General features: G+C 47.3%; 1 protein-coding gene across 8 annotated transcripts in view; it reads left to right on the forward strand.

Moving 5' to 3' along the window:
- SYCP2 (synaptonemal complex protein 2) overlaps nt 1–27,258 on the forward strand; it is a 752,024-nt gene that overhangs the window by 35,013 nt on the left and 689,753 nt on the right. For 6 of the 8 annotated variants that reach the window (XM_029611557.1, XM_029611556.1, XM_029611555.1 and 3 more), the window contains 2 exons: nt 10,697–10,804; nt 26,829–26,853. In XM_029611557.1, coding sequence (XP_029467417.1) covers nt 10,697–10,804; nt 26,829–26,853 — 133 coding nt within the window. Of the gene's footprint in view, nt 1–10,696; nt 10,805–26,828; nt 26,854–27,258 lie in introns of those variants that run through there. The other 2 variants (XM_029611563.1, XM_029611562.1) reach the window with 2 other exon arrangements.

Consider the following 27,258-nt stretch of genomic DNA (forward strand, 5'->3'; position numbering starts at 1 on the left):
GCGGCTTCGCACATAGCGGGCATGGACAACGTTCAGGCAGATTTTCTCAGTCGACAACACCTGGATCCTGGAGAGTGGGAACTCTCGGAGGACGCAAAGCGAAGGATAGTACAGCGTTGGGGGAGATCCCATGTGGATCTAATGGCAACCGCGACAAATGCAAAGGCCGCCCGGTTCTTCAGCCGCAGGTGAGAGCGCGGCGCGGAAGGAGTCGACGCGCTGGTTCTTCCCTGGCCTCGACAGTGTCTCCTGTATGTCTTTCCTCCGTGGCCTCTAGTGGGCAAGGTTATCCGACGGATAGAGACGCATCAAGGTCCGGTGATCCTAGTTGCACCAGAGTGGCCTCGTCGACCATGGTTTGCAGATCTTCTCAATCTGGCAGTAGACGGCCCTCTTCGGCTCAGTCATCTGCCACGTCTTCTTCGCCAAGGACCAATATTTTTCAAGGAGGCAGATCGCTTCTGTCTTGCGGCTTGGCTTTTGAGAGGCGTCAATTGAGACGGCGCGGATATCCAGAATCTGTCATCTCCACGCTCCTGAAAGCTAGGAAGACATCCACGTCGGTTACTTATGTCAGAGTATGGAAGGTTTTTGAGGAATGGTGCGAGTCAAAATCGATTCTACCAATGCAGGCCTCGGTGACACATGTGCTTTCCTTCCTACAGGCTGGTCTGGATTTGGGCCTTGCCTATAATTCTCTTCGTGCGCAGGTGGCGGCGTTGGGAGCCTTCCTATGTAGTAATGACAGGGAGCTTCTGGCCTCACATCCAGATATCCTACGTTTTCTAAAGGGGGTAAAACACTTGAAGCCTCCAATTAGACCACCTTGTCCTTCTTGGAATCTCAATTTGGTACTCCGGGCTCTATGTGCACCGCCTTTTGAGCCTCTGACTTCGGCCACACTCAAGGATGTCACCCTTAAGACCATCTTCCTGGTGGCGATCAGCTCAGCACGTCGGATCTCTGAACTACAAGCTCTATCATGTAGGGAGCCATACCTTCGTTTCACGCCAGGGGGAGTATCCCTGCGGACAGTTCCATCTTTTCTGCCGAAGGTGGTCTCGACTTTCCATCTCAACCAATCGATAGAGCTTCCGTCATTTTTATCCTCTGATTCTTCTGACCTGCGTCGGTTGGATGTCCGACGTTCTTTGATACATTATTTGGAGGTCACTAATGAATTTCGACTCTCCGATCATTTGTTTGTCCTTTGGTCGGGACCCAGGAAGGGTTGCATGGCATCCAAACAATCAATCGCTCGCTGGCTGAAAGGAGCGATTATAGCTGCATACATCGGAGTGGGTAAGTCTCCACCTTTAGCTGTTAAGGCGCATTCTCTCCGCGCTCAAGCGACGTCGTGGGCGGAAAGTTCTGCAGTTTCTTCTCAGGAAATCTGTAGGGCGGCCACATGGAAGTCTCTCCACACTTTCGCAAGACATTATTGTCTAGACATTTGCGCGCCGTCTCACGGTCAGCTTGGAGACAGGGTCATATGGGCAGGGCTGTCCGCGACCCACCCATAATGGGGAAGCTTTGGTACATCCCACAGTCTGGAATGATCCTGGTACGTACAGGGAAAAGAAAATTATTCCTTACCTGCTAATTTTCGTTCCTGTAGTACCATGGATCATTCCAGACCCCTCCCTGGTTTTGGGGGTTCTTTGTGGGCCATCCCTGCTTTCCTGTCTTCACAATATTTTCACTCTGTATCTCTAGTTATTGCGAGCTGTGTCTTTGAACACAGTGCTGTTTGCAAGTTCTCAGTTACAGTTTTTTGAGTACAAGTTAGTTGCTGTCACTTACAGCTGTTATTTTTTCTCTATATTTTTGAGATTAATTGATTCCTCTGGTTCTGTCTCTTCTTGTCTTGGCTTTGCTAGTCCAGTTACTGAGGATTGAGGCGAGGGAGGCGTGGCTATATAGGTCCTCCCCTGGGAATTTTTGGTTCTAACTCCATCTGCTGGACAGGGAACATAACCCACAGTCTGGAATGATCCATGGTACTACAGGAACGAAAATTAGCAGGAAAAGAATAATTTTCTTTTTTTTTACCTTTTTGGGGCAACTTATTTCAGCTCCCAAGCTTAAGTAAGTTGCACGCACCGGGATAGCGAACAATGATGCTGTCCTGGTCTGCCCCGCCCCTTCCCACCCAAAACATGCCTTCCAGCCCGCCCCTTCCAAGAGGCCTGGCACTTGAGCACACACCGGCCTTTATGCATGTGGCTGGGCCTCTTGGAAGATTCACCCAGTGTGTGTAAGGCCGGAATTTACGCACGCCAGGCATTTAAAATATGTCTTTCCCTGTACGTACCCGGATCAGTCCAGACCGTGGGTTGAGCCTCCTGTCCAGCAATTGGAGACAGACCAAAACTGAAAGGGTATCCTATACAGGACAGAGCCTACCCTGCAGCCCTTTAGTATTTGTCTGTCTCTAGCAGATGGATCAGCTCACCCTGCGGTCTCCTGATTTGGGCTAGTCAGCCTTTTTTCCCTTTCTTCCTTTTGGATCAAGCAAGTACTTACTTCCTTCGGGATTCTATTAGGATTTAAAAAAAAAAAAAAAAGTCAGAGTGATTTGTTAGGTTTAGTTGCTTTTGCAGGAGACGGTCCCGTCTCCTGGCTCTTGCCGGACTTAGGGGGGCTTTGCCCCTTGTGCTGGGCATAGCCTAAGTCCGCGGCTGCTTCCCTGGTGTGGGGACCGAGGCTGGTGGTCCAGTCATTCGTCGCCCCCCTCTGGCTGCCTAGGGAGCTCAGGGCTCCATTGCCTGCTTCTTTTTCCCTCAGTGGGGCTTCATTTAAAAAAAAAAAAAAGAGGAGGAAAGTAAAATAAATAATAAATAAGCTTCAGGTTTCTTTTATTGGGCAGCCAGACATAGAGGAGCGTGCAGGCTTCACTCCCCTGCCTCCGCTCCTGCCAGCAGTGCTGTCAATCATCTACATCAACAGCTGATTTTTTTTACTTAGCTCGTGGCTCTTCTTCACTGCGGATGCCGCGGCCAAACACCTGCCTAGCCTGTGGAGAGCCCTCGTCGCGCCTATTGCACGAAGGTTTCAGCTCTGCCTGCCTGCTGGGTGAGGAAGGTCCCTCCTCGGCAGGGCAGGCAAATTTAACTCAGGGATGAAATCCCCCACGCATGGCCAGGCTGTTCCTGGATCGGCAAACCACGGGAACGGCGGCCATCTTGGGGATTTCGTCAGCTCCCTATTCGGAGCTGCCAGGGGCTGGGGAGCAGAATTTACCGGATCCCCCCCCCCCCCCCCCCGATTTAAGCCCCGAGCTGCCCCAGGATGTGGTCCCCGACCCCCCCTCCCCTCCCCCTCTGCCCCTCCTTCCGGTAGATCCAGGTCCCGTTTTTCTTCGGATTTTGTTCTCCTCCTGCATAAATCCTATTTGGCCAGCTTGCAGGAGGAGGAGTGGGATCCCTCCCCAGGCCCCCTCCCTCCAAAAATCCCGCGTCCAACCCCGCTGCCCGTTCTCCCTGTCCCGGAGCCCCAGAGGTCTGTTAGGGTGCGGGTGGTCCCAGGGGTGGCCCCTAGCTTCTCCGGATCCCGCTGCAGACTTGGCAAGCGCACTCCCACCCCTGGAGGGGGATGATTCCAGGGTCCTCCGTATGTTTCAAAGGGAGGAGTTAGAGACCCTCATCCCTTTGTCCTTCAGGAGCTAGGGCTGGAGGGGCCCCTGGCGGACACCCTTACGGCTTCTTTACCCAAAGATATGGATCCGGTCCTGGCGGGACTCAGGGCTCCGGCAAGCGCCTTCCCCTTTCACCCCATGAATAAGTTTCTGCTCCTACAGGAATGGGAGGCTCCTGAAGCGGGACTCCGGGTCGGGAGAGCTATGGACAAGCTCTATCCCTTCCCGGAGAAGTGCTTGGACATACTGAAGATTCCCACTGTTGAGTCTTCTGTTTTGGCGGTCACCAAGCACACCACTATCCCCGTGGTGGGAGCGACGGCTCTGAAGGACGGACAGGATTGTAAGCTCGAAGTCCATCTGAAGCGGATCTTTGAGGTCCTGGCCCTGGGAGTCTGAGCGACTATCTGCAGCAGTTTCATGCAGCGGGCAGGTCTCAGGTGGGTTCAACAATTATTCGGCACCCAGGACCTCCCATCTGCAGAGACGGAGCAGGCTGAACGTTTGGAAGGAGTTATAGCATATGGGGCTGATGCGCTCTACGACCTATTTGGCTATTTTAGCCAAAAAAAATCCTTCAAAAATTGGAAGAAGGATCCATCTGAAGAAAATAGGATAAAACATAAGCATTGTCAAAGTAAGTGTAAAACATTGATAAGACAGGCGAAGAGAGCATTTGAAATGAAGTTGGCCATAGAGGCAAAAACTCATAATAAAAACTTTTTTAAATATATCCAAAGCAAGAAACCTGTGAGGGAGTCGGTTGGACCATTAGATGACAAAGGGGTTAAAGGGGCTCTTAGGGAAGATAAGGCCATTGCAGAAAGACTAAATGAATTTTTTGCCTCTGTGTTTACTAATGAGGATGTTGGGGAGATACCAGTTCCGGAGATGGTTTTCAGGGGTGATGACTCAGACGAACTGAACGAAATCACTGTGAACCTGGAAGATGTAGTAGGCCAGATTGACAAACTAAAGAGTAGCAAATCACCTGGACCGGATGGTATGCATCCTAGGGTTCTGATGGAACTAAAAAATGAAATTTCGGATCTATTAGTTAAAATTTGTAACCTATCATTAAAATTATCCATTGTACCTGAAGACTGGAGGGTGGCCAATGTAACCCCAATATTTAAAAAAGGCTCCAGGGGCGATCCGGGTAATTATAGACCAGTGAGCCTGACTTCAGTGCCGGGAAAAATAGTGGAAACTATTCTCAAGATCAAAATTGTAGAGCATATAGAAAGACATGATTTAATGGGACACAGTCAACATGGATTTACCCAAGGGAAGTCTTGCCTAACAAATCTGCTTCATTTTTTTTGAAGGGGTTAATAAACATGTGGATAAAGGTGAACCAGTAGATGTAGTGTATTTGGATTTTCAGAAGGCGTTTGACAAAGTCCCTCATGAGAGGCTTGTACGAAAACTAAAAAGTCATGGGATAGGAGGCGATGTCCTTTCGTGGATTACAAACTGGTTAAAAGACAGGAAACAGAGAGTAGGATTAAATGGTCAATATTCACAGTGGAAAAGGGTAAACAGTGGAGTACCTCAGGGATCTGTATTGGGACCAGTGCTTTTCAATATATATATAAATGCTCTGGAAAGGAATACGACGAGTGAGGTTATCAAATTTGCGGATGATACAAAATTATTCAGAGTAGTTAAATCACAGGCAGACTGTGATACATTACAGGAGGACCTTGCAAGACTGGAAGATTGGGCATCCAAATGGCAGATGAAATTTAATGTGGACAAGTGCAAGGTGATGCACATAGGGAAAAATAACCCTTGCTGTAGTTACACGATGTTAGGTTCCATGTTAGGAGCTACCACCCAGGAAAAAGATCTAGGCATCATAGTGGATAATACTTTAAAATCGTCGGCTCAGTGTGCTGCAGCAGTCAAAAAAGCAAATAGAATGTTAGGAATTATTAGGAAGGGAATGGTTAATAGAACGGAAAATGTCATAATGCCTCTGTATCGCTCCATGGTGAGACCGCACCTTGAATCCTGTGTACAATTCTGGTCGCCGCATCTCAAAAAAGATATAGTTGCGATGGAGAAGGTACAGAGAAGGGCAACCAGAATGATAAAGGGGATGGAACAGCTCCCCTATGAGGAAAGGCTGAAGAGGTTAGGGCTGTTCAGCTTGGAGAAGAGACGGCTGAGGGGGGATATGATAGAGGTCTTTAAGATCATGAGAGGTCTTGAACGAGTAGATGTGACTCTGTTATTTACACTTTCGAATAATAGAAGGACTAGGGGGCATTCCATGAAGTTAGCAAGTAACACATTTAAGACTAATCGGAGAAAATTCTTTTTCACTCAACGCACAATAAAGCTCTGGAATTTGTTGCCAGAGGAAGTGGTTAGTGCAGTTAGTGTAGCTGGGTTCAAAAAAGGTTTGGATAAGTTCTTGGAGGAGAAGTCCATTAATGGCTATTAATCAATTTTACTTAGGGAATAGCCACTGCTATTAATTGCATCAGTAGCATGGGATCTTCTTAGTGTTTGAGTAATTGCCAGGTTCTTGTGGCCTGGTTTTGGCCTCTGTTGGAAACAGGATGCTGGGCTTGATGGACCCTTGGTCTGTCCCAGCATGGCAATTTCTTATGTTCTTATGTACCTTTTCTGGGTGGTTGTCTCTCCCTTTTCTTTGAGGAATGGGTCAAGATTACGTTGGACCAGTGGGTCCTCGACATTGTCAAGATGGTTACGCCTTAGAATTTGTTCGAGATCTACCGGACCTCTTTGTATTCTCCCCATTCAGCTGTCTCAAGCGGGAGACGGTGGAGCAAACCCTCACCAGGCTTCTGAGTGTGGGTGCAGTGGTCCCGGGCCGGAAGGAGGAGCTCGGCACAGGCCAGTATTCTATTTACTTCGTGGTTTCCAAGAAGGATGGTGCCTTTCAGCCGATCTTAGACCTCAAGAGGGTCAACTGGGCCGTCAAGATCCCACATTTTCGCATGGAAACCTTGAGAGCGGTCATAGCGACGGTTCAGCCCAGAGAGTTCCTCACCTCTCTCGATTTGACAGAGGCCTACTTCCACATTCCGATTCACCGAGATACCAGAGGTATCTTCGCTTTCACATCCTCAACCGGGATTATCAGTTTCGGGCGCTGCCTTTCGGCCTTGCTACCGCACCACGCACCTTCACCAAGGTCATGGTGTGGTGGCGGCGGCCCTCCACCGCGAAGAAGTCCTAGTCCACCCCTATCTGGACGACTTGCTCGTGAGAGCCAAGTCGGAAAGTCTCTGCAGATAGGCGGTGGATCGGGTTCTAACTCTCCTCGCGTCGCTCGGCTGGATAGTGAATTTTCCTAAAAGCAATCTTCAGCCTTCCCAGGTGTTAGAGTGCCTGGGGGCCCACTTCGATACTTGGATCGGCAAGGTGTTCCTTCCTCGTGCACGGGCTCTCAAGTTGATCGATCAGGTTCGGAATCTGCTCTCGCTGCCTCTTCCGACAGCCTGGGACTACCTACAGGTCTTGGGCTCGATGGCTTCCACCATCGACCTCGTCCCTTGGGCATTTGCTCATATGCGACCGTTACAGAAAGCTTTGGTATCCCGTTGGCAGCCTGTGTCGGAATAGTTTCACATAGTTCTCCCGCTTTCGGCCTCTACCGCCGCCGCCTTGCAGTGGTGGCTTTTGCTCCCTCATCTTCTCCAGGGAATGCCTCTTCAATCGCCACAGTGGATGATAGTGACCACGGACGCCAGTCTCTCAGGCTGGGGCGCAGTCTGCCAGTCCCAGTCCACTCAGGGGATCTGGTATCTGGTTCAGTCTCATTGGCACATCAGTCGGTTGGAGGCACGGGCGGTGCGTCTGGCGCTGCAGGAGTTTCTTCCCCTGAAATGCGGCAAAGCGGTGAGGGTTCTTTCTGACAACTCCACCACCGTGGCTTATATCAACCGTCAGGGAGGCACTCGCAGTCGCCTGGTAGCTCTAGAAGCCAGCCGTCTCTTCGAATGGGCAGAGTGACATCTGGAATGCCTAGCGGCCTCCCACATAGCGGGCAAGGAGAATGTACAGGCCGATTTCCTCAGTTGTCAGTCTCTCGATCCGGGAGAGTGGGAACTCTCGGAAGAAGCCATGGATCTGATCGATGACAGGTGGAGTCCCCCTCACCTGGACCTCATGGCGACCTTGCGCAATGCCAAGGCCAACCGCTTCTTCAGCCGATAGGGGGAGCACAGCTCAGAGGGAGTGGATGCTCTGGCTCTTCCTTGGCCCGCGGATGTCCTTCTAGATGTGTTCCCTCCATGGCCTCTGGTGGGAAAAGTTCTCCGAAGAATAGAACTCCACCGAGGGCCAGTGGTTCTGGTAGCACCCGAATGGCCTCGCAGACCATGGTTCGCGGATCTTATCAACCTGGCGACAGACGGACCTCTCCGGCTAGGCCATCTTCCTCGTCTGCTCCGGCAGGGACCCGTATTTTTTGACCAGGCCGATCGCTTTTGTCTAGTGGCCTGGCTTTTGAATGGAGACGCCTGAGGCGTAAAGGCTATAAGGAGGAGGTTATTTCCACTTTACTGCGAGCTCGGAAGCAGTCTACTTCTCTAGCTTATGTGCGAGTTTGGAAGGTCTTTGAGACTGTGCGGAGTCGGGCGTCTCAGCACGCTCTGCTCCGGTCTTGTTGGTCCTTTCTTTTCTACAGAAGGGTCTCTCCAAGGGTCTTTCCTTCAGTTCCCTGCGCGTGCAAGTTTCCGCTCTCGGCTCACTCCTTGGACGGGTCAAGGGTCATCCCTTAGCGGGCCACCCGGACGTGGTTCGGTTCTTGAAGGGAGTCAAGCACCTACGACCGCCCGCTCGTTCTATTTGCCCATCGTGGAGTCTTAATCTTGTCCTCCGGGCTCTCTGTGTGGCCTCATTCGAGCCTCTCCGTCGGGCTACGGTAAAGGATTTCATGCTCAAGACAGTTTTTCTAGTCTCTATCTCTTCCGCTCGGCATGTGTCCGAGATTCAAGCATTGTCCTGTCGGGAACCTTTTTTGCATTTTTCCGATTCAGGAGTTTCTCTCAAGACAGTGCCTTCTTTCTTGCTGAAGGTTTTCTCCACTTTTCATGTCAACCAGTCTGTGGAGCTTCCTGCATTCTCCCCAGAAGAGATTGCGGGTATGCTGGGGGCGATCTTCGTAGACTTGATGTCAAACAAGTTCTACTTCGGTATCTCCATGTCACCAATGACTTTCGGGTCTCGGATCATCTTTTTGTGCTCTGGAGTGGTCCCAATCGGGGCAAACCTGCTTCTAAGACTACTATTGCGCGGTGGTTGAAAGAGGCGATTTCCTCGGCCTATCTTTGCCATGGTCGGGCGGTTCCTGAGGGCTTAAAGGCTCACTTGTTGCGTTCTCAAGCTACTTCCTGGGCGGAGAGCCAGTCGGTTTCTCCGCAAGAGATTTGCAGGGCCGCCACATGGACGTCCCTGCATACTTTTGCTCAACACTACTGTCTGGATGTGCAAGCACCGGTTTTTGGTTCCTTTGGGCGGCAAGTGCTTCGAACGGGACTGTCTCGGTCCCACCTGGTTTAGGGAAGCTTTGGTACATCCCACGGTCTGGACTGATCCGGGTACGTACAGGGAAAGGAAAATTAGTTCTTACCTGTTAATTTTCGTTCCTGTAGTACCACGGTTCAGTCCAGATGCCCTTCCCAGTTTTCTTCTCTTACTGTCCACTCAAAGCTTGTTATTGCAGATTTTTGGAAGTCGATACTTCATTCTACAGAACACTGGACGATTACACCGGAAGCCTTGGTTGTTGAGAACCAAGTATATGCAAGAGCGCTTAGTTGTACTATGTTCTTTACAAGGTTATTGAGTTGCTCAATTGAGCTTTTTGGTTACTTGCTTGATCCTACTTATGTTTGTTGTTTTCTGCTTTGACAATGGTTTTACTGAAGGGCTGCAGGGTAGGCTCTGTCCTGATATAGGATACCCTTTCAGTTTTGGTCTGTCTCCATCTGCTGGACAGGAGGCTCAACCCACGGTCTGGACTGATCCGTGGTACTACAGGAACGAAAATTAACAGGTAAGAACTAATTTTCCTTTATGTCTATCATAGTATCTTAGGATAAGATCTTAGGATGAGAGCTGTAAAGTATGAAGTAGACAAATTCTGTTTCATTTGATATTTGCGTAGAACTTAGAAATTCTTCTGCAGTTGAAATCATTACAGTACATTGTTTCAATACATGATTATTAAGAGTGTGAAGTAAATGTGTCCTTCAGCTACCTATATATACTTGTAATGAAATTATTTTATGCATTAATTATTATTTCCTAGATATTTAGAACATCCCAAACTGTACATTACTAGACCACCCAATTTCCACATTCATGAATCCAATAAAGGTAGAACCAGGCAGTGCTCAGTCATCATAACTAGTGTATTGATGATACTGATCAAAACAATCTGGAAACAAAAAATAGTCTATTGTATATAAACTCTCACATGCTGATTTTTCAGTGACCACAACTCTTTAAACTGATGTTATTGAAACATGACAGCAGAAAAAGCCCATATAGCCCATCCATTCAATTAAAGGTGTATTTCCTGGTCCTGAATCAGGGTCTGCTTGGTTTGGGGCTGATGTGCTATGCACTGAGCCATTCACAATCCTCTTAAAGAAGTTGATTACGTTAAGTAAAACTTTTCACTTTTTAGATCATTAGCTCCTGAATCATTGTAGATTAGATGTTCTCTTCTTGTGGGAAAAGGATACAGAACACATTTCCAAGCTTTCTTTAAAATATTAAATAATGTGCTATTGATTGGCATTGATGGAAAATCCAACAGAGGTTGACTTATCCTGTCTACTATTGGGTGATTTTTGTTCAGCCATGAAGGGATACAAATGGGAAGAAAATGGGTTTAAATGCCTTTACTTCTTATGAAAACTGGGTGATATCCACTCCATGAGTTATTTTGATTTCCAGAACTAATGTCTTATTTCTGGGCTCTGGAAGAGGAGCAGTTTGGTAGTCTAATATCTCCTCTAAATACTGTTCAGTGAACCAAACTAAAGTAATATGTATTTGTCTTTTATTTACATGGTTACGTGGTTTGAAAAAATCAGAGAGATTCTGCTAATTGGACGAGGAAATGAAAAAAATGAAACTCTTATTAATCTTGTTGAAGATTTCTTTGATGTCTTAATGGTAAAATATTTTTGCTTAACTACTGAATGTAATGTGTGTCATTTTGCAAATTAATTTCTTATTTTCATGATTGCCAGCAAATAATCTCAATCTCAAATGTGACAAGTATTTTCACATTCCTGATTGTCCTCACCAGGCCAGTCCAGTCGCATGGGTTTTTCTCCCCTATCAGCAAATAGAGACAGAGAATAAAAGCTTTGCTGGTAACAGCCTTATAAGGAACTGTGTCACTTGCAACCTCTCTGTTTTTGTCTGTTTTCAGAAGATGGTAGTGGTGCCAACCCTGTAGTTGGTGGATTTTGTGGACAGTCTCTCAAAGGGGTAGCATGTGAGGGTGTTTTGTTCCCACCCCCTCTTCACTTTGATTGAGAAAGAGGGTGAACAGGGGGTCAGTGACCTTTTTTTCTGGATGAGCCCTGGTACTGGAGGGGGGTCTGAAAGCCCTTTTACCCCCTCCTTGTCTCTTGCCCCAGGATCTCTGTATGAAGACTTTGTCAGGGAAGTATCTCAGTTTGTCTTTTCAGTTCTATTCCTAGCTCTGGTTTTCTTTAATTGATTGCTTTCGCCTATAAAAATAAAAAGGAAGGACAGCAAGAGGCAGTGCTTGTTTAGCCGTCGGTGTGGGCCTGCGTCGGCAGCTTTGGAGCACTGGGGAGGAGTTTTTAGAGACCTGGAAGCCTTGTGGTGCGGGGAAGTGAATCAAACCAGTGTTTTACACTCGCAGCAGGGCATTATTAGCTTGAATTGCAGTGGGAGGCCTCAGGGAGAGCGACACAAAATGATGACTGCTTTGGAACACGGAAAAAAATGTTCTGTATGTGGGGACCTTCAATGTGGTGTGTCTGGTTCTGGGTTCTGCTGAGCCTATATCGAATTAGATGAGAGTCTCTCCAGTGAGTCCGCAGGAACTGGAAAGAAGAGTGCTAAATTGAACTCTGCAGTAGTAGCATTGGGTAAGGAGTGGGCATGTGCATACCTCTGGCAGTTCCTTTTTGCTTTTTACTCAGATGGTGGTTCCAGAGATCAGGGAGGCCTCCAGAGGTCCTCCAGTAGCACAGGACCTTTATTGAGTGGAAGGGCCTGGGAGAGAGTTGGCAGCTTGGGGAGAAGGGGATTCCTCTCCTGAGGAGCCATTTCCCCCAGAATTTGTCTTGTCAGTGCACCAGGCTTACTTAATGAAGTGGAGTGTTCCTGGAATACTCCAGAGGCAGGTCTTAGAGTGAGCTGAGCTATGCTTAAGCTGTATCCTCTGCTTGACGAGGCCTTGTAGCTTTTGAAAATTTTCCTAAGGTGAATGCTGTGATTTTGGTGGTTACTAAAAAGACGACCATTCCTGTCAAGGGTGAGATGGCCTTTGAAGATGGGCAGGATAGGAAGGTAGACGTTTTGAGGTATCTGCCTTGGCTCTTCGAGTGGAGGTGTGTAGTAGCTATATGGCTAGGGCTTGCTTGGCCCGGATGCAACATGTACCAGTGGGGGGTTCTGAGGAATGTCTCACGAATAGGGAGGCAGAAAGTTTGGAGTCCAGTCTCGTCTTTCTTGCTAATATTTATGATCTCATCCAGACTTCAGCTAGAGGAATGGTTGCTTTAATGTCCACCAGGCACCTTTTGTGCTTGCATAACTGGTCAGTGGATGTTGGTCGAAGTCTCGCTTGGGGAAGTTACCCTTCAAGAGAAAGCTTTCTCAGAAAGGGCTTCTCAGCAGACCAGATTTAAGAACATATCTCAGCAGACCAGATTTAAGAACAGATTTAAGAACAGATTTAAGAACATAGAGCCTTCTCCACAGCCGGACCATCACTATGGAATTCTATTCCCCTGGTTCTGAGACAAGAACCATGCCTACCTACATTCAGAAAAAGGCTTAAGACTTGGCTATTTAAGCAAGCCTTCCCAGACTCCAATTGAATGACAGCAACATCTTTTAAGAGACTTCACAATACAATGTAAATATTTAATCCTTAACTGCTCAGTTATCTTGCTCTAATTCTTTCCCCAGTTATATCAACCTTGTTGTAATGTAACTTTATGACCTCTTTGCACTTGTTAATGTTCCGTTTTTTTCGTTTTCACACCCCCCTGTTATTTGTAAACCAGCATGATGTGATTTTTAATCACGAATGCCGGTATAAAAAAACTCTCAATCAATCAGTCAATCAATAAATAAATAAACATATGGCACTATAGTCCAGGGAAGGCTACAACTTGCTCTTTCTCGCAGAAGCAGGTCTTAGTCCTTTCATGTTGGTGGAGGTTTGGGGGGAGGGCAAGTCCTTGCAATGAAGGTCAAGGGGGTTCCATGTCAGAAAATAGGGGGATAGTTGACCCAATTTTATGAAGAGTGGACTTGCATTAAAACAGATCAATGGATTCTGTCTGTAAAAAGAGACAGTTACAACTTTGATTTTGCTCGTGCGGTGTCGGATGCTTTCATTGTTTCCCCTTGTGTTTTGTTAAGGAAGAAGGATGCCCTACGGGACACTCTGTCCTGTTTTCTTCAGTTGGTGGCAGTGGTACTGGTGGAAGTGGTACTGGTGCCAAGGGAAGAATGGGGTCAGGGTCTTTATTTCATTTATCTCATGGTACCAGAGAAAGAAGGTGTATTTTGGCCTAGTCTAGATCTAAAGGTGGTGTACGCAGTGTTTGAGAATTCCTCCTTTTCTTCTGGAGATCCTCCGGTCATTGATTGTGGGGCAACGCAAAGGAGAGTACCTTACATTTCTAGATCTCTCTGAGCATACCTTCATATTCCGATATGAAAGGATCATCAAAGGTTCCTCTGAATTGTGGCTCTAGGAAAACACCTTCAATTTCAGGCTTTACCTTTTGGCCTCGTGATGTCTCCTAGTCTTTTTTCAAGGTAATGGTGGTGGTAGCAGTGGTGCTTCGGAAGGAAGGGATGCTGGTTGACTTGAGCAAAGTTGGTAGATGAAAGCCACTTGGTTACCTCGGAGGTTATCCAGGTTTTGCAGAGGCTGGGTTGGGTGATCAATTTTCCCAAAAGCAAGTGCTGGCCCTCTCAGGACCTGAAATATCTGTGAGCTCGATTCGACACTCTGGAGGGGAAGGTGTTTATTAGAGCAAACAAGATAGGCAAGCTTCAGTCTCAGATGTGCTGTTTTTTTTCATTTGTCAATGCTCAGATGTGGGATTATCTGCAGGCTCTGGGTTCAATGGCATCGACTCTGGACTCAATTCTGATGGGCAGAAACTCACATGCACCCATTTCAGAAGGCTCTTCTTTCATGTTGGAATCTTCAGTCTCAGAATTACGAGGTCCACTTACTGCTTTAATCAGAGGCCAAGCACAGTCTGACCTAGTGGCATTTCGGTAAGCAGTTTGTCCATAGGAATGGTGCTGGATGTTCTTGAGTGGACAGTGATTACGATGGATGCAAGTCTCAGTGGTTGGGAAGCCCATTGCTAGGGGTGGATGGCACATGGTTTCTTGAATGCAGTGGAAAAGTCGTGGCCCATCAATTATCTAGAGCAGTGGTTCCCAACCTGGGGTCCCTGGATACCTAGGGGTCTGGGAGACCATCATAGAGGGTCCGCCAGAAGGGAGGCCACTGAAATGCAACTGCTGAGAATTAGAGCAAGCTGGCTAATCCCACTGCCTGATCCCATGCGAAGGAGAGGAAGATCATAGCCTTAAGCCCAAACTGCAAGAGGAGGCAGGGAAGGGTGTAGTTGATTGCCACCACAGGGAGTCTGAAGCTGCACGGAGAGGAGGGGAAGCATGCTGCTACCAGCACCTTCCACAGCTGCTGCTGTACTTGACCAGATGCAGCAGTAAGAGGGTGATAACCCCAAGGAGCATGTCTGGCCAATGCTGCATGTACCTTGGCTGACCTACTAGCATGATAGTGAAGGAAAGAAGCTGCTTTGAGGTACTAGTATGGCCATGAAAGTCGGAAGGCAGGAGGGAAGTGGTCATAGTGACATCAGCACTAAGAAAGGAGCAGAAAAGGAGTCACAGGGAGGAGATGACAAGAGGAAGAGCATAGGCGTGAAAGCTCTTGGAAAGGGCCTTAAGAGGGAGGAAGGCATGAGGGAATGCTATAAACTGGTTGGCATCTTATGAATTTATTCCAGGTTTGTGGAATAGTCTTTCATTGGAAGAGGAAGTAAATATAGCAAAATTTCTGAAAAAGCTAAAGACGGTTTTTGTCTGCTGATAATTAAATGTTGCTGTTTTACAGAACTTGAAACTTCATTCCAATTACAGATACCCTATCAATGTTTTAATAATTTGCTTAGCTTGCTGTGGGAGGATAAGTTTGCAGGGAGGCTGGAATTACTTATGTCTACCCTCTTAACCATTCCCAACACCATTGCTAAACCCCTAGCAGACATCATCAACTGCTCCCTCTCCAATGATTCAGTCCTCAACTCTCTAAAGTATGCTGTTGTCAAACCCCTTCTCAAAAAACCATCCCTAGACCCCGCAGACCCTGCCAACTACCGTCCCATTTCTAACCTTCCCTTCATCGCCAAAATCTTGGAAAAGGTGGTAAACTCCCAACTCGTGGACTTCCTTGAAGACAGCAACATTCTCCACCCCTCGCAATTCGGCTTTCGTAAAAACCTAAGCACTGAAACACTCCTACTCTACCTCACCGACACTCTCCTCATTGGTCTCGACCGAGGTCATAGCTACATCATTGCCTTCCTTGACATTTCCACAGCCTTCGACATGATAAGCCACAAACAACTCCTTTCCCGCCTAACTGACATTGGCATCACAGGCACTGCCCTCCTCTGGTTCCAATCCTATCTGGCACACAGACAATTCTCTGTCAAACTAGGCAATGCTGAATCCACACTCTTCTGTCTCACCCAAGGTGTTCCCCAAGGCATAGAAATGAAATGAAACATAGAAATGACGGCAGAAGAAGACCAAACGGCCCATCCAGTCTGCCCAGCAAGCTTCACATCTTTTCTCATACTTATCTGTTTCTCTTAGCTCTTTGGTTCTATTTCCCTTCCACCCCCACCATTAATGTAGAGAGCAGTGATGGAGCTGCAACCAAGTGAAATATCTAGCTTGATTAGTTAGGGGTAGTAGGGGAAGTAACCGCCGCAATAAGCAAGCTACACCCATGCTTATTTGTTTTACCCAGACTGTGTTATTCAGCCCTTATTGGTTGTTTTTCTTCTCCCCTGCCGTTGAAGCAGGGAGCTATGCTGGATATGTGTGTAGTATCAGTTTTTCTTCTCCCCTGCCGTTGAAGCAGAAAGCTATGCTGGATATGCGTGAAGTATCAGTTTTTCTTCTCCCCTGCTGTTAAAGCAGAGAGCTATGCTGGAAATGCATTGAAAGTGAAGTATCAGGCTTATTTGGTTTGGGGTAGTAACCGCCGTAACAAGCCAGCTACTCCCCGCTTTGTGAGTGCGAATCCTTTTTTCTTCTCCCCTGCTGTTGAAGCAGAGAGCTATGCTGGATATGCGTGAAGTATCAGTTTTTCTTCTCCCCTGCCGTTGAAGCAGAGAGCTATGCTGGATATGCGTGAAGTATCAGTTTTTCTTCTCCCCTGCCGTTGAAGCAGAGAGCTATGCTGGATATGCGTGAAGTATCAGTTTTTCTTCTCCCCTGCCGTTGAAGCAGAGAGCTATGCTGGATATGCATTGAAAGTGAAGTATCAGGCTTATTTGGTTTGGGGTAGTAACCGCCGTAACAAGCCAGCTACTCCCCACTTTGTGAGTGCGAATCCTTTTTTCCACATTTCCTCTTGCTGTTGTAGCTTAGAGCGATGTTGGAGTCACAGTAACCATGTGTATGTTTATTGAATAAACATACACATGGCTCCTCCCTCTCCTCAACCCTATTTAACATATACCCCCTGCCCCTCTGCCAGCTACTATCTGAACTAGGCCTCAAATTCTTCATCTACACAGGTGATGTGCAAATCATTATACAAGAATCCATCCCCACAACGCTAAAAGTTTGGGAGAAATGCCTCAACTCCATCAACTACCTACTCACCAACCTCCACCTTGCCCTTAACACTTCAAAGACTGAACTGCTCCTCATCCACAACCACCAAACATGCAAGCTTACTACAGCCAACGACCCAGTCCCTAGACCCTTTGCGTCGCAGCAACCTGTACGAAATCTAGGCGTTCTAATAGATCAACACTTGAACCTAAAAAAACACATCAATTCTGTCCTAAAAGAAGGCTTCTATAAGCTCAATGTTATAAAAAAACTCAAACCTTTACTCCACATTCATGATCTCGGAACAGTCATCCAAGCTGCCCTCTCGTCCAAACTGGACTACTATAATTCCCTCTACTTAGGCCTTCCGTTCTCCTCAATCAAACCCCTCCAAATGCTACAAAACGCCACCGCTAGAACCATCATGAATGCCCGCAAATTCGACCACATAACCCCCCCTCCTCAAAGACCTTCATTGGCTCCCCATTCCCTCTCGCATCCTATTCAAAACCCTCACTATAATTCATAAATCCATCTACAAAAACAATTCCAATTGGCTTAATGAGCCTTTCCAAACCACTCACTCCTCCCACCCAACCAGAGCAAACCTTAAAGGCACCTTGCACATCCCATCTCTCAAGAATGCCCGTCTCACCTCAGCAAGAGAGCGCACCCTATCAATTGCTGGCCCCATGCGCTGGAACACGCTACCCACAAACCTCCGCCTTGAACCTTGCCCCTTCAAATTAAAAAAAAAAGTTAAAATCATGGTTCTTCCACCTGGCATTTCCAGACTAGACCCTTGTAGTACATTCCCTGCTACTAATCCCTTCCCCTATAAGCCCTCACCCCAATACTTTACCCTTAAATGCTGTTTCCCACACCCATAGCTAGTACATGGAGAGATTTATTATGTATTGATTATGTATAATTTAATATGTTTAATATTTACAATGTTATTTTAAATTACGTTAATTTGTTTCTCCCCAGTTCCTTTCCCAGCTTCTCTCTTCCTCAAGCTCCCTTACAGCCTTCCTCTTTGTCTGCAGCTCCCCTCTTGCCACTTGTTATTCCCTGCCCCGTTCGATGTATTTTCCATCTTTTGTTTGATGTAAACCGAAATGATGTATCTACTAATATTGGTATAGAAAACTGTTAAATAAATAAATAAATAAATACATGTTTTGTTATATTTTTAATGACATTGTTGTTCTGTCCCCAGCAGTTGGGTACATGTTGGCATCTGTATATACGTTGCAGTTTAACTGTGTCTAGTGCAGTTCTTACCTTGTAACCCATGATAAAAGCCTGTGAGCCTTGCCTTTAAGGGGAACTTTGCCCTTAAGAGAAGTTCCCTCCCCCTTTGCCTTCTCTCTCTGGGAAGAGCTTGTATGCCCTCTCGATCTAACTTGAGTCTTCTTGAGTGCCTTATTGGCTCAAGGGGCTGCCCTTCATGCTCCTCCCTGCGTAACATGGATCCTAGGCTCGCTACCATTGGATCTCGCCCTCTAGCCCCAGCTTGTAGGGACATTTCCTGTAATCACTCTCCAAGACTGTTAGTCAGTCTAAGCCATGCTGCTTCAAAGCTAGAAGTGCCTGCGACCTCTAATACAATTAGCTTTTTTACATTTCTTCTTACCGCTTTAATTCTAAAGATTAATCAGCTTCAGAACCCTTTGTCTTCTCACCCTGAATCCCAAAAAACTCCATCTCCCTTCTCCTGCCTATTTCCAGCTACAAAGATCTCTGCCTGGGGCATATTCACATTTGGAAGCAACAATTGTAAGTAATGGAAAATTATCTGTACAATAAATAATTTCAAACTTAAAGATCTTTGCCTGAAGACTGATTGGGAAGAAAAGTTAGCTGTGTGGAAGAGGGAAACCCAGGTGTTTCTTACTGAGCCAGCACTGTAAAAAAGCTAATTAGATAATAGCAAGTAAAAATGCTGTATTGTACATAAAGTTGCAGAAAAGCTCGCCAGTAGTTTGAAAGCAAAAGCTCAAATCATACAGAAGATAATAACAAGTGAGAAACCAGCAAGTAGAAACTCAGTAAAATTCGTTTGTACAGTCTGTGAAACTTGTTTGGACTGAAAACATTTAAAAGAACTGTATGCAGTACAATGAAACAGGGATTTCAATACAGCGGTGCTACAGAAAGGCTTGCTTTGAATGGAAATTGTTAAAGACTGCCTTGCATTTGAATGGCCCTCTCATTCCCTCAGCTGTGGGAAGAACCAAGCATAAAAACCATAGATTGTAAAGATTTACTCTTCGGAACTAACTCTGAGTCTGCAAAGCATTTAAGAAGCGAAAGCAGATTTAAAAGTCAGCCTATGCTGTAAGCAAAGAATTCTAGGAGCAGTAAAGAAGCATTTGGCTTTGTGTAATTTGAGCTCTTGGGGGGGGGGGGGGGTGTCCAGGCTGGGAACAAAAGACTTAACGACAGTACTTAAGCCTTTCAAATCTCCCCTCCACCACTGCTACAGGCAGAGAGCAATCAGTTGTCTTAGTAACCGGAGCTCTGCTGACTTTACTGACTGAGCAGCAAAAACTAACAACAAAGAACTGAATAATTATGAAGATTTCATTAAGAATTATTAAAGGTTTCTGAAGCAAAACATTGGTGAGTGTGTAGTATCAAACTGAATAAAAAAGACTGAATTCAACTGAGCACACATCACTTGGGAGATCAAGATTGAAAGGACTGAGTGAAAGCTGCTCTGCTCCTCCCCCATCCCTTTGTTACACACCTTGATGCCAAAAAAGGGCAGAAGCCCTCCCCTCCCCCTGCCAGGCTTCAGCAGGCAGGAAGCAAAGAGCAATCAGTTGTCATAGTAACCAGGTCTGCTGACTCTCAAAGCGGGAAGCAGCGAGCATTCACCAAAGGACAAACTTCTGAAGTGTTAATTACCAGGAGCTCAGCCTGGGCAGACCTAATCACAGAAAGAATTATGGCTGAAACGGCAGGGCAGCAGAGCACCTCAGAACAGCCAGCCAAAGCCACTGAATTAAAAAATGACACACAGCAAATAGGGGAGAAAGGTGAAGGGAGAGATGAAGACAGTAAATCAAAAAGACTACGCATGCCAACAGAATAAAACTGTGTAGATGTATGAGAAAAGCAAACAGGGGCATGAAAATAGTATGGAAAGTGAATGGCATAAAATTAAGCAAGAAAGAGAGAAGATCTTAGGAAGTCCCACCCATCTTAAGCACCACGTAGAACAGCTGCAGCTTTGTTTTCAAACTTATCAGCTCTTCATAAAAGAGTATCTCGAGTTCTTGACATGAGCTAACAATGCAGAAAGCCTTGAAGAAAAGGGCTGCCAACAGAACTTGTACCAAATATGCCAGGAAATGGTAATGGACACCATTAACAGTGCAGAAGTAGATTACCCAATGAGTGAGACAGGCTCTCAGTACTCTCTCGCCTCTAAGGGTACATCAAGGTCCGAAAAGTCATGCGGGTCAAGGCACTCGAGCCACTCTCAACTCGCCTCTATCATTCTCCAAAGGGAACAGAGTCCCAAGCAGCTATGACACGCATGCAGTACGTTGAAAAAGAAGCAGCCCTTAAAAAAGAAGAGCTCAGAATAGAAGAAGAACAACAGAAAGTCACTGCCGCCCAGGTACGCAGAAAGGCTGAATTAAATATCAACCTGGACTTGTTGCGGCAGCAAGGAGAAACAGCAGCCCTCAAAGCCCAAATTAAGGTATTTGACGCGGCCCAGAACCACGGCAATGAGGGGGACCCACTCAACTTCATGGCCCAGCAGGACACAGCCCAGCGAACGCTGAACTACGTCATGGCTCACCAAAACGCCACCTCCCCCAGAGCAACCTTCGCACCGGGGAGAAGCACGCCTCTCTTCACAAATATCGGCCTCGAACAAAGAAATCAAACCTGAAACGCAAAATGCCATGAAAACTGAACGCCATGGCAGTGACCCATCGGCTCTAAATCGCATGGACGCATGGCAGTTAACTCATGCGCCAAGCACACGCCCCAAGGCAGACACTTCCGTGCAACCAATCCCAACGTCCCGTGGGTATCGGCAACGAGAAAAAACTGGGCAGCCACACTCAGGAAGGGCCCCAGCTGAACACCCCGAGCCTAAACAGGAGACAGTTGACCAACCACAACCCAAGCCAATGCACAACAGGAGTGATGTGCATAGTAAACCACAGGACATCTGCCCAGCAAGGCCTACTACTTTTCAGGATGAGTCTTCAGAAAGCGAAGACTTAGCAAGCTACATGATGTTACGCTCAGGCGGAGTCGTGGACCCTTGGGCCGGCCTGGAGGTTGGTATAAGGAAGGCCGGTAGGCGGAGTTGGTGAGGAATAGCAGAAGTCTTCACCCGCGCGGTGCGGTACCCCCCCAGGAGGCGCCCGTAGGGACCGACCGCGGGGACTCAGGCGAGAGACGTTCGGAGGTAGCTGGTATAAACTGGAACAAGAGCAAAGGAGAACCAGCAACAGGAGTTCAAAGTCTATGATAATCCCTGGGAAGGGCGAGAGGCCGGATAGAGAGTCGGGCCCTGGCTGGCAACAGAGGTAGGTGCACGTGCCAAGCCTAGCGGTCAAGGTCCAAGCAGGGCCAGGGTAGGGGCCGAAGGCCAGCAGGAAAATCGGGAGCAATCCGAGGTCGAACCCCAGGGGTCAGCAGCAAGACAGGAGTCCAAGGTCAGAAGACAGGCCGGGGTCGAAGCAGGCAGAAACCAGGAGCGTCAGGAACAAGCTGGAGTCAAAAGGCCAAGAGTCAGTGAGAGAACTGGAATCCAAAGTCGGTAGCCAAACCGAGGTCGGGGCAGGCGGCAAGCGGGAGCATCTGGAACAAGCCAGGGTCGAGAACCAGGGATCAAGAGCGAGACTGGAGTACAAGCAGCAACTCAAGGCACAGAGGAACTGTGTGAACCTCGTTGCAAGGCAAAGTGAGGAAGTCTGGCGTCTGCTTATATACTCTAGCTGATGTGTGACCTCACCTCAGGGGCGGAGCAGCACTTCCGGGTACCTGGGCTGAAGTACCCAGCCCTCGCGTGCGCGGAGTCTGGAGAGGCTTCGGCGGCGTTTTCGTGAGGCAAGGCCGGAGCCATGTGGCTGGACCCGGGCGGGCCATGGTGTCCTTCTCCGTGGACAGGAAGAAGGCAAGAGAGCCCAGGCTTAAGTGGAGCGAGGCCAGAGCCGCGTGGGGAATCCTCACGGGGAAACACAGGAGCCATGCGGTCCGGTGGTCTGGAAGCAGGGTGTCCCCCTCCACGGTCCCCAGGAAGATAAGAGGCCCCGAGCCCGACGGGGGTGGAGGCGGTCAGGACCGCAACACATGACCCGCCGAGAATTCATAACCGCAGGGCTCTATGGGTTCAACGACCACCCTAAGAGTTACAGGGCATGGACATCTAACTTCCAAGATGCTGTGAAAGATCTGAGACTGACCCCGAAGGAAGTGATGAACTTGATGACGAAATGGTTGGGACGTGAATCGACCGAACACGTGATAAGATTAAAAGACGTCCACCTCGATGATCTTCCTACAGCACTAAAAGAGGTGTGGGAGAGACTTGAGCGATACTATGGGGACCCAGTCGCCATAGAGAATGTGTAGTTCGAAGAAATGGAAAACTTTCCAGAATTATCCAGAAAGGATAACCGAAAGTTACAAGAATTGGGAGATCTCCTCCAAGAGGTGGAGACAGCGAAGTCTAAACTAATTTATCCGGGTCTCAACCTTTTGGACACATCACGAAGCACGAACGCCATCATAAATAAATTGCCAAGTGATACACAAGATAAATGGGCATCTCAAGGTGCACAGTACAAAGAAGACAACAAAGAGTACCCACCTTTCCATGTCTTCGCAAAGTTCATATGGGGCTTAGCAAGGTGCAGGAACGACCCCAGCTTCTCATTCAGCACACATGAGACACACAGAATCAGCCACCTGTTGCGTTCGTGCCTCTTCTCGCCCCTCGCTCCACCCTCTCTACCTGGGATGCGACTCCCTTCGGCTCTGACGGACAGTGCAGCCGCGGCTTCTCTCCACCTCCATGGTCCTGGTTCCCCCGGGCTGGCCTGATGCCACGGATCCGCCATGTTCCTGATGACATAAGGGCACGCACGCTTCAGACTTTGTACCAGCAAGGGCGCGAACCTCGGGGGCGTCCCCCCATAGTGACGTCATTCATTTGCACTTTAAAAGGTCTTTGTTTGCTAACCTCTAACGAGTTAGCAAGGAACTCCAACAAGATTTGCTTTGGCAGTCCACGATACTTGTAACAACGATCTGACTCAGTCGGGGAACCCATCCCCACTGCTCGGCCTTTTCAAACTTACCAGGAGTGCCTGCTCCATGGGGGCTCCGCTCTCTCTTCTTGATTTCAGATTGCCAGAACACTCGGAAGACTCCTCATTTCCTGGAAGCGATCACGGACGTGAACACAGTGAGTTCTATTATATAGGAATCGGTACTCGCTCCATGAGGGCCTACATTCCTATTGCTCTGAAGACTCCCTTCCGTCCAAGACGTTATCGCAGATACAGTGATCAAGAGTTACATTGGCAAGATTACAGATAGGAACCGGTACTCGCTCCACGAGGGCCCATGTTCCTAGAATTTTATACAGACTCTCTTCTACTCTAGAAGACATTTCATTTACAGCAATTATGAGCTCTTATTACAGACTCTGGGAACCAGTGCTCGCCTATGGCTCCTGTTCCTAAATGTACTGAAGACTCTCTGTGGCATAGAGACCATTGCAGACATCTATTGTGAGTGTACCATCTTGTATCCAGTATACCCTGTCTACTCACTACTTCTAGTCTCTACAGCTCAGCGACCCAGAGATTATATTCCAGTATCAGAAGGACTCCAGCCTTGCCGGACACAGCGACTCACTACTGCCACCTCTGGTGGTCCAGCTTCCAGTCTAATAAAGAACTATTGTGTTTATCTCATATTCTAGCCTAGCCTGTGGTTCCTCTCAGGATCTCCTCCTAGGGGCGCTGTCATCTGCCATCGGCCCAGGGATTCACCATATCCTCCAAGTGGTCATTCCTTTCACTATTGTCACTATTGTCATTCCTTTTCACTATTGTCACCACTACAGACCACTGACTCCACTCACGGAAGTATTATATAGACAGCTACTCCCCTATGAGGCTTGCCAGCAGCTTATATATATATATATATATATACAGATTGCTACTCCGTAGCAGGGGGCATGATAGATTGCTATCTCAATAGCGAAGTACTATATACCTATTGCCAACTTCTCCTCCTTGGAGAGTTGATTCATAACAGATTGCTACTCCTTAGTAGATTGCTACAGCTTGCTACTTCCTTTCCTTACAGGAGCATCTACAGCAATTCGCTAACAGAATTACAGATAGCTAACTCCTCACCTCTGGAGGAGCAGGTCATGTCATATCGCTACTCCTTCCCCTTTCAGGAGCACAGCAGAACAGCTTGCCAACTCCGCCCTCCTGGCGGAGTGAGCGACAGCAGATTACTAACTCCTCCCCTCTGGAGGAGGCGAGCGTAACCGATTGCTAGCTCTTCCCCTTTGGAGAAGGAGAGCGTAACAGATTGCTAACTCCCTAGCAAGGTCGTTAACACCACCAAGTGGGCAAAAGGCCAACCAAGGAGTACGGCGGCAGCAGGAAGTCCATTTCTGTGCACAAAACGGAAGTGTCGCCTGCAGCATCTACATCAGACCAACTTCCCGATATGGATAGGGCAGAGGACCCAAACCAGCAGTGCCCAATACACGAAAAACCTCACCCACTCAGAAAGTGCTGAGGATTCAAAGGGAAACCTTTGAAAGAGCACAAAGAACTATTGAAAAAGTACAGAATTTGCTACCGGTGCTGTTCTTCATTTAACCACATGGCTAAGGACTGTGAAAGAGCCATTAAGTGTTCAGAGTGTGGGAGTGACCAACACGACAGCGCCCTATACCCTGACGAAGCAAGATTTCACCCTTCGGGAACCTTACACCCCAGTCCAAACCACGGCGGGGAGGAGAAGGACGAGCAATCGCCAGAACCTGAAGTGATCCCCAAATACACACAAGTGTATGGGAGAAACAGCGACGGGAAATCCTGCACAAAAATATGCTTGGCCAGAGTGTATCCCGAAGAGTCACTTGAGAAGGCAGTCAAAATGTATGTCATCATAGATGAGCAGAGCAACAGATCCCTGGCAAGGCCGGAATTCTTCGACTTGTTTGGTATCCGTCACCACTACTCTCCTTACAACCTCCAAACCTGTTCAGGGGTCACCCATGTGACAGGGATTGCTAGCTCATATGTGATATGTGATAGAAGCGATGGATGGCAGCAACAAGTCTAACTTGCCCACACTAGTCGAGTGCAACCAGATGCCTGACAACAGAGATGAGATTCCCACACCAGAAGTCACTCGGTACTATTCTCATCTAAAGTCCATAATGCACCAGCTCCCACCACTAGATCCGGAAGCAGAAATCCTGCTGCTATTGGGCAGAGACACGTGATGGCCCAACAGCCGGTCCCTACGCTTATTGACTCACCTTGGGATGGGTGATAGTCGGCGAAGTCGGCTTGAATCGAGCAAGGAGACCATGCGTTCAGACATACGCCACGAGTGTCTTAGAGAATGGAAATCCTACCCTGTTTGAACCATGTCCTAATCACCTAAGCACCAAGGAGATCCTAAGCTGCGAAGAACCGAATCTCAATTCAGCTACCAGTCGGATCACCCCCCCATCGGATGTAGAGGAACATTTGGGGACCCAGTGCTTCAAGTCACCGGGGTTGATGACAAACCTACCTTTTCGGTAGAGAATAATAGTCCATCGCCTGCAGTGACCACATACGGGCTTAGAAGGACAGCCCAAGAAGGAGAAAAAGAGTACGACGCAGATGCCAGACACCTTCTGGGAAGGGACTTCTATGTAGATGACGGACTAAGGTCCTTACCTACTGCAGAGGAGGCAACGCTGGCAAACGCAAATCTAAGACTCCACAAAATAGCCTCCGACAGTCCTGAAGTAATGAGAGCAATTTCTTCAGATGGTCATGTTGAAGTCTCAGAGAACTCGAACCCGAGAGTGGACACACCTTCTCCTCAACGAAGTCTTGGGTTAAATTGGGACCCAAAGAGAGACGCCTTCACGTCCCAAGTTTCGACCCAAGGTGAACCGTACACTCACCCATGAATCAATCAAGGGAGGGGACATCCCTGCCGTGTCTCCCTCAGTCGCACTCTCCTCAGACCTAGGAGATGGACCATTACCGGCAAAATCAGAAAGAGGCAAATCTCCCCGAGCATCCAGACAGCGCTGACACAGGCTTAAAGAAAGCTCCGGCTGAATGGCGCTGATGTGGCATCAGCACAGATAGGTAAACGCTTAGTTTTTTTCACCATGGGAACCATGATGTAAGCTTGCAGACTGAGGAAGGCTTGCGCCTAGCTTAACTGCACATATAAGCACGTCCAAATGGACGTAAATAATACTACTATCCTTCCTCAGTATCCTTTCCTTTTTTGTGCACATCTAAAACACCACCAAAAAGTGTTGTTCTTTTCTCTAATAAGGAAAAGTTTCACTAGTAACAATATATATAACCAGAGTTTTCCTTAAATTGTTAAAACCCCAACATCATATCTCATGATAATTATCATCCTCAATAACCACCTTCTTGTACTCCTCTCAGTTATGGCCTCGTTGTCTTAACACAAATGCTTTTATTTGTTTTTGACATGTGTCTTTGACATCTGTAAGCCCCAAGAAGTAGAGATTATCCATTATGTGTCCCTGAACTGCAATATATACATCTGATATGTACTTTATGAAAGATTAATAATAATAATAATAATAAATCCTCTATCGTGTTACTTTAAATGGTAAATTCTAAAGGGCAGATTTTACACATTATGGTACACCTTGCAGTGTTACATTGTTTAATAAGAACAGATATTATAATAACTTATATGAAATGCTGTCATCTATAGTTTGCATATGATAGTATGTAGATAAAATTAATGTATTTTGATCTGTAATGCATTTCAAGAATTGTCTGCATTTCATTTTTTTCAGGTTGTACATGATGTCAACAATGATGGTACGTTAAGAAACAGATTTGGGGCACTGTTTTTCATTGTCTTTCCTTAAACAAATAAGGAGTAACTAATACATTTTTTAACAAAGAAAAATATGTTCTCACAGGACAAGCAGGATGATAGTCCTCACATATGGGTAACATCATAGGATGGAACCCTGTACGGAAAACTTTTCTGTCAAAGTTTCTACAAAGCTTTGACTGACCCTGGCACACTGAGTGCACTGAGCATGCTCAGCCTGCAATTATCCCTGTGAACCACAGGTGTCTCCCTCAGTCTTCTTTTTTCCGCTCTGCAGTAAGCATAGTGGTTAGGAGCTCTGTGAGAAATTCTAATACTTTTTCCACACGGAAACACTCAAACTTTTACTTCACAAACACTTTTCCCTGCACGGGTTTCCCTTTGCG

The sequence above is a fragment of the Rhinatrema bivittatum genome, chromosome 8 (assembly GCF_901001135.1).
Source record: "Rhinatrema bivittatum chromosome 8, aRhiBiv1.1, whole genome shotgun sequence".
NCBI lineage: Eukaryota > Metazoa > Chordata > Amphibia > Gymnophiona > Rhinatrematidae > Rhinatrema > Rhinatrema bivittatum.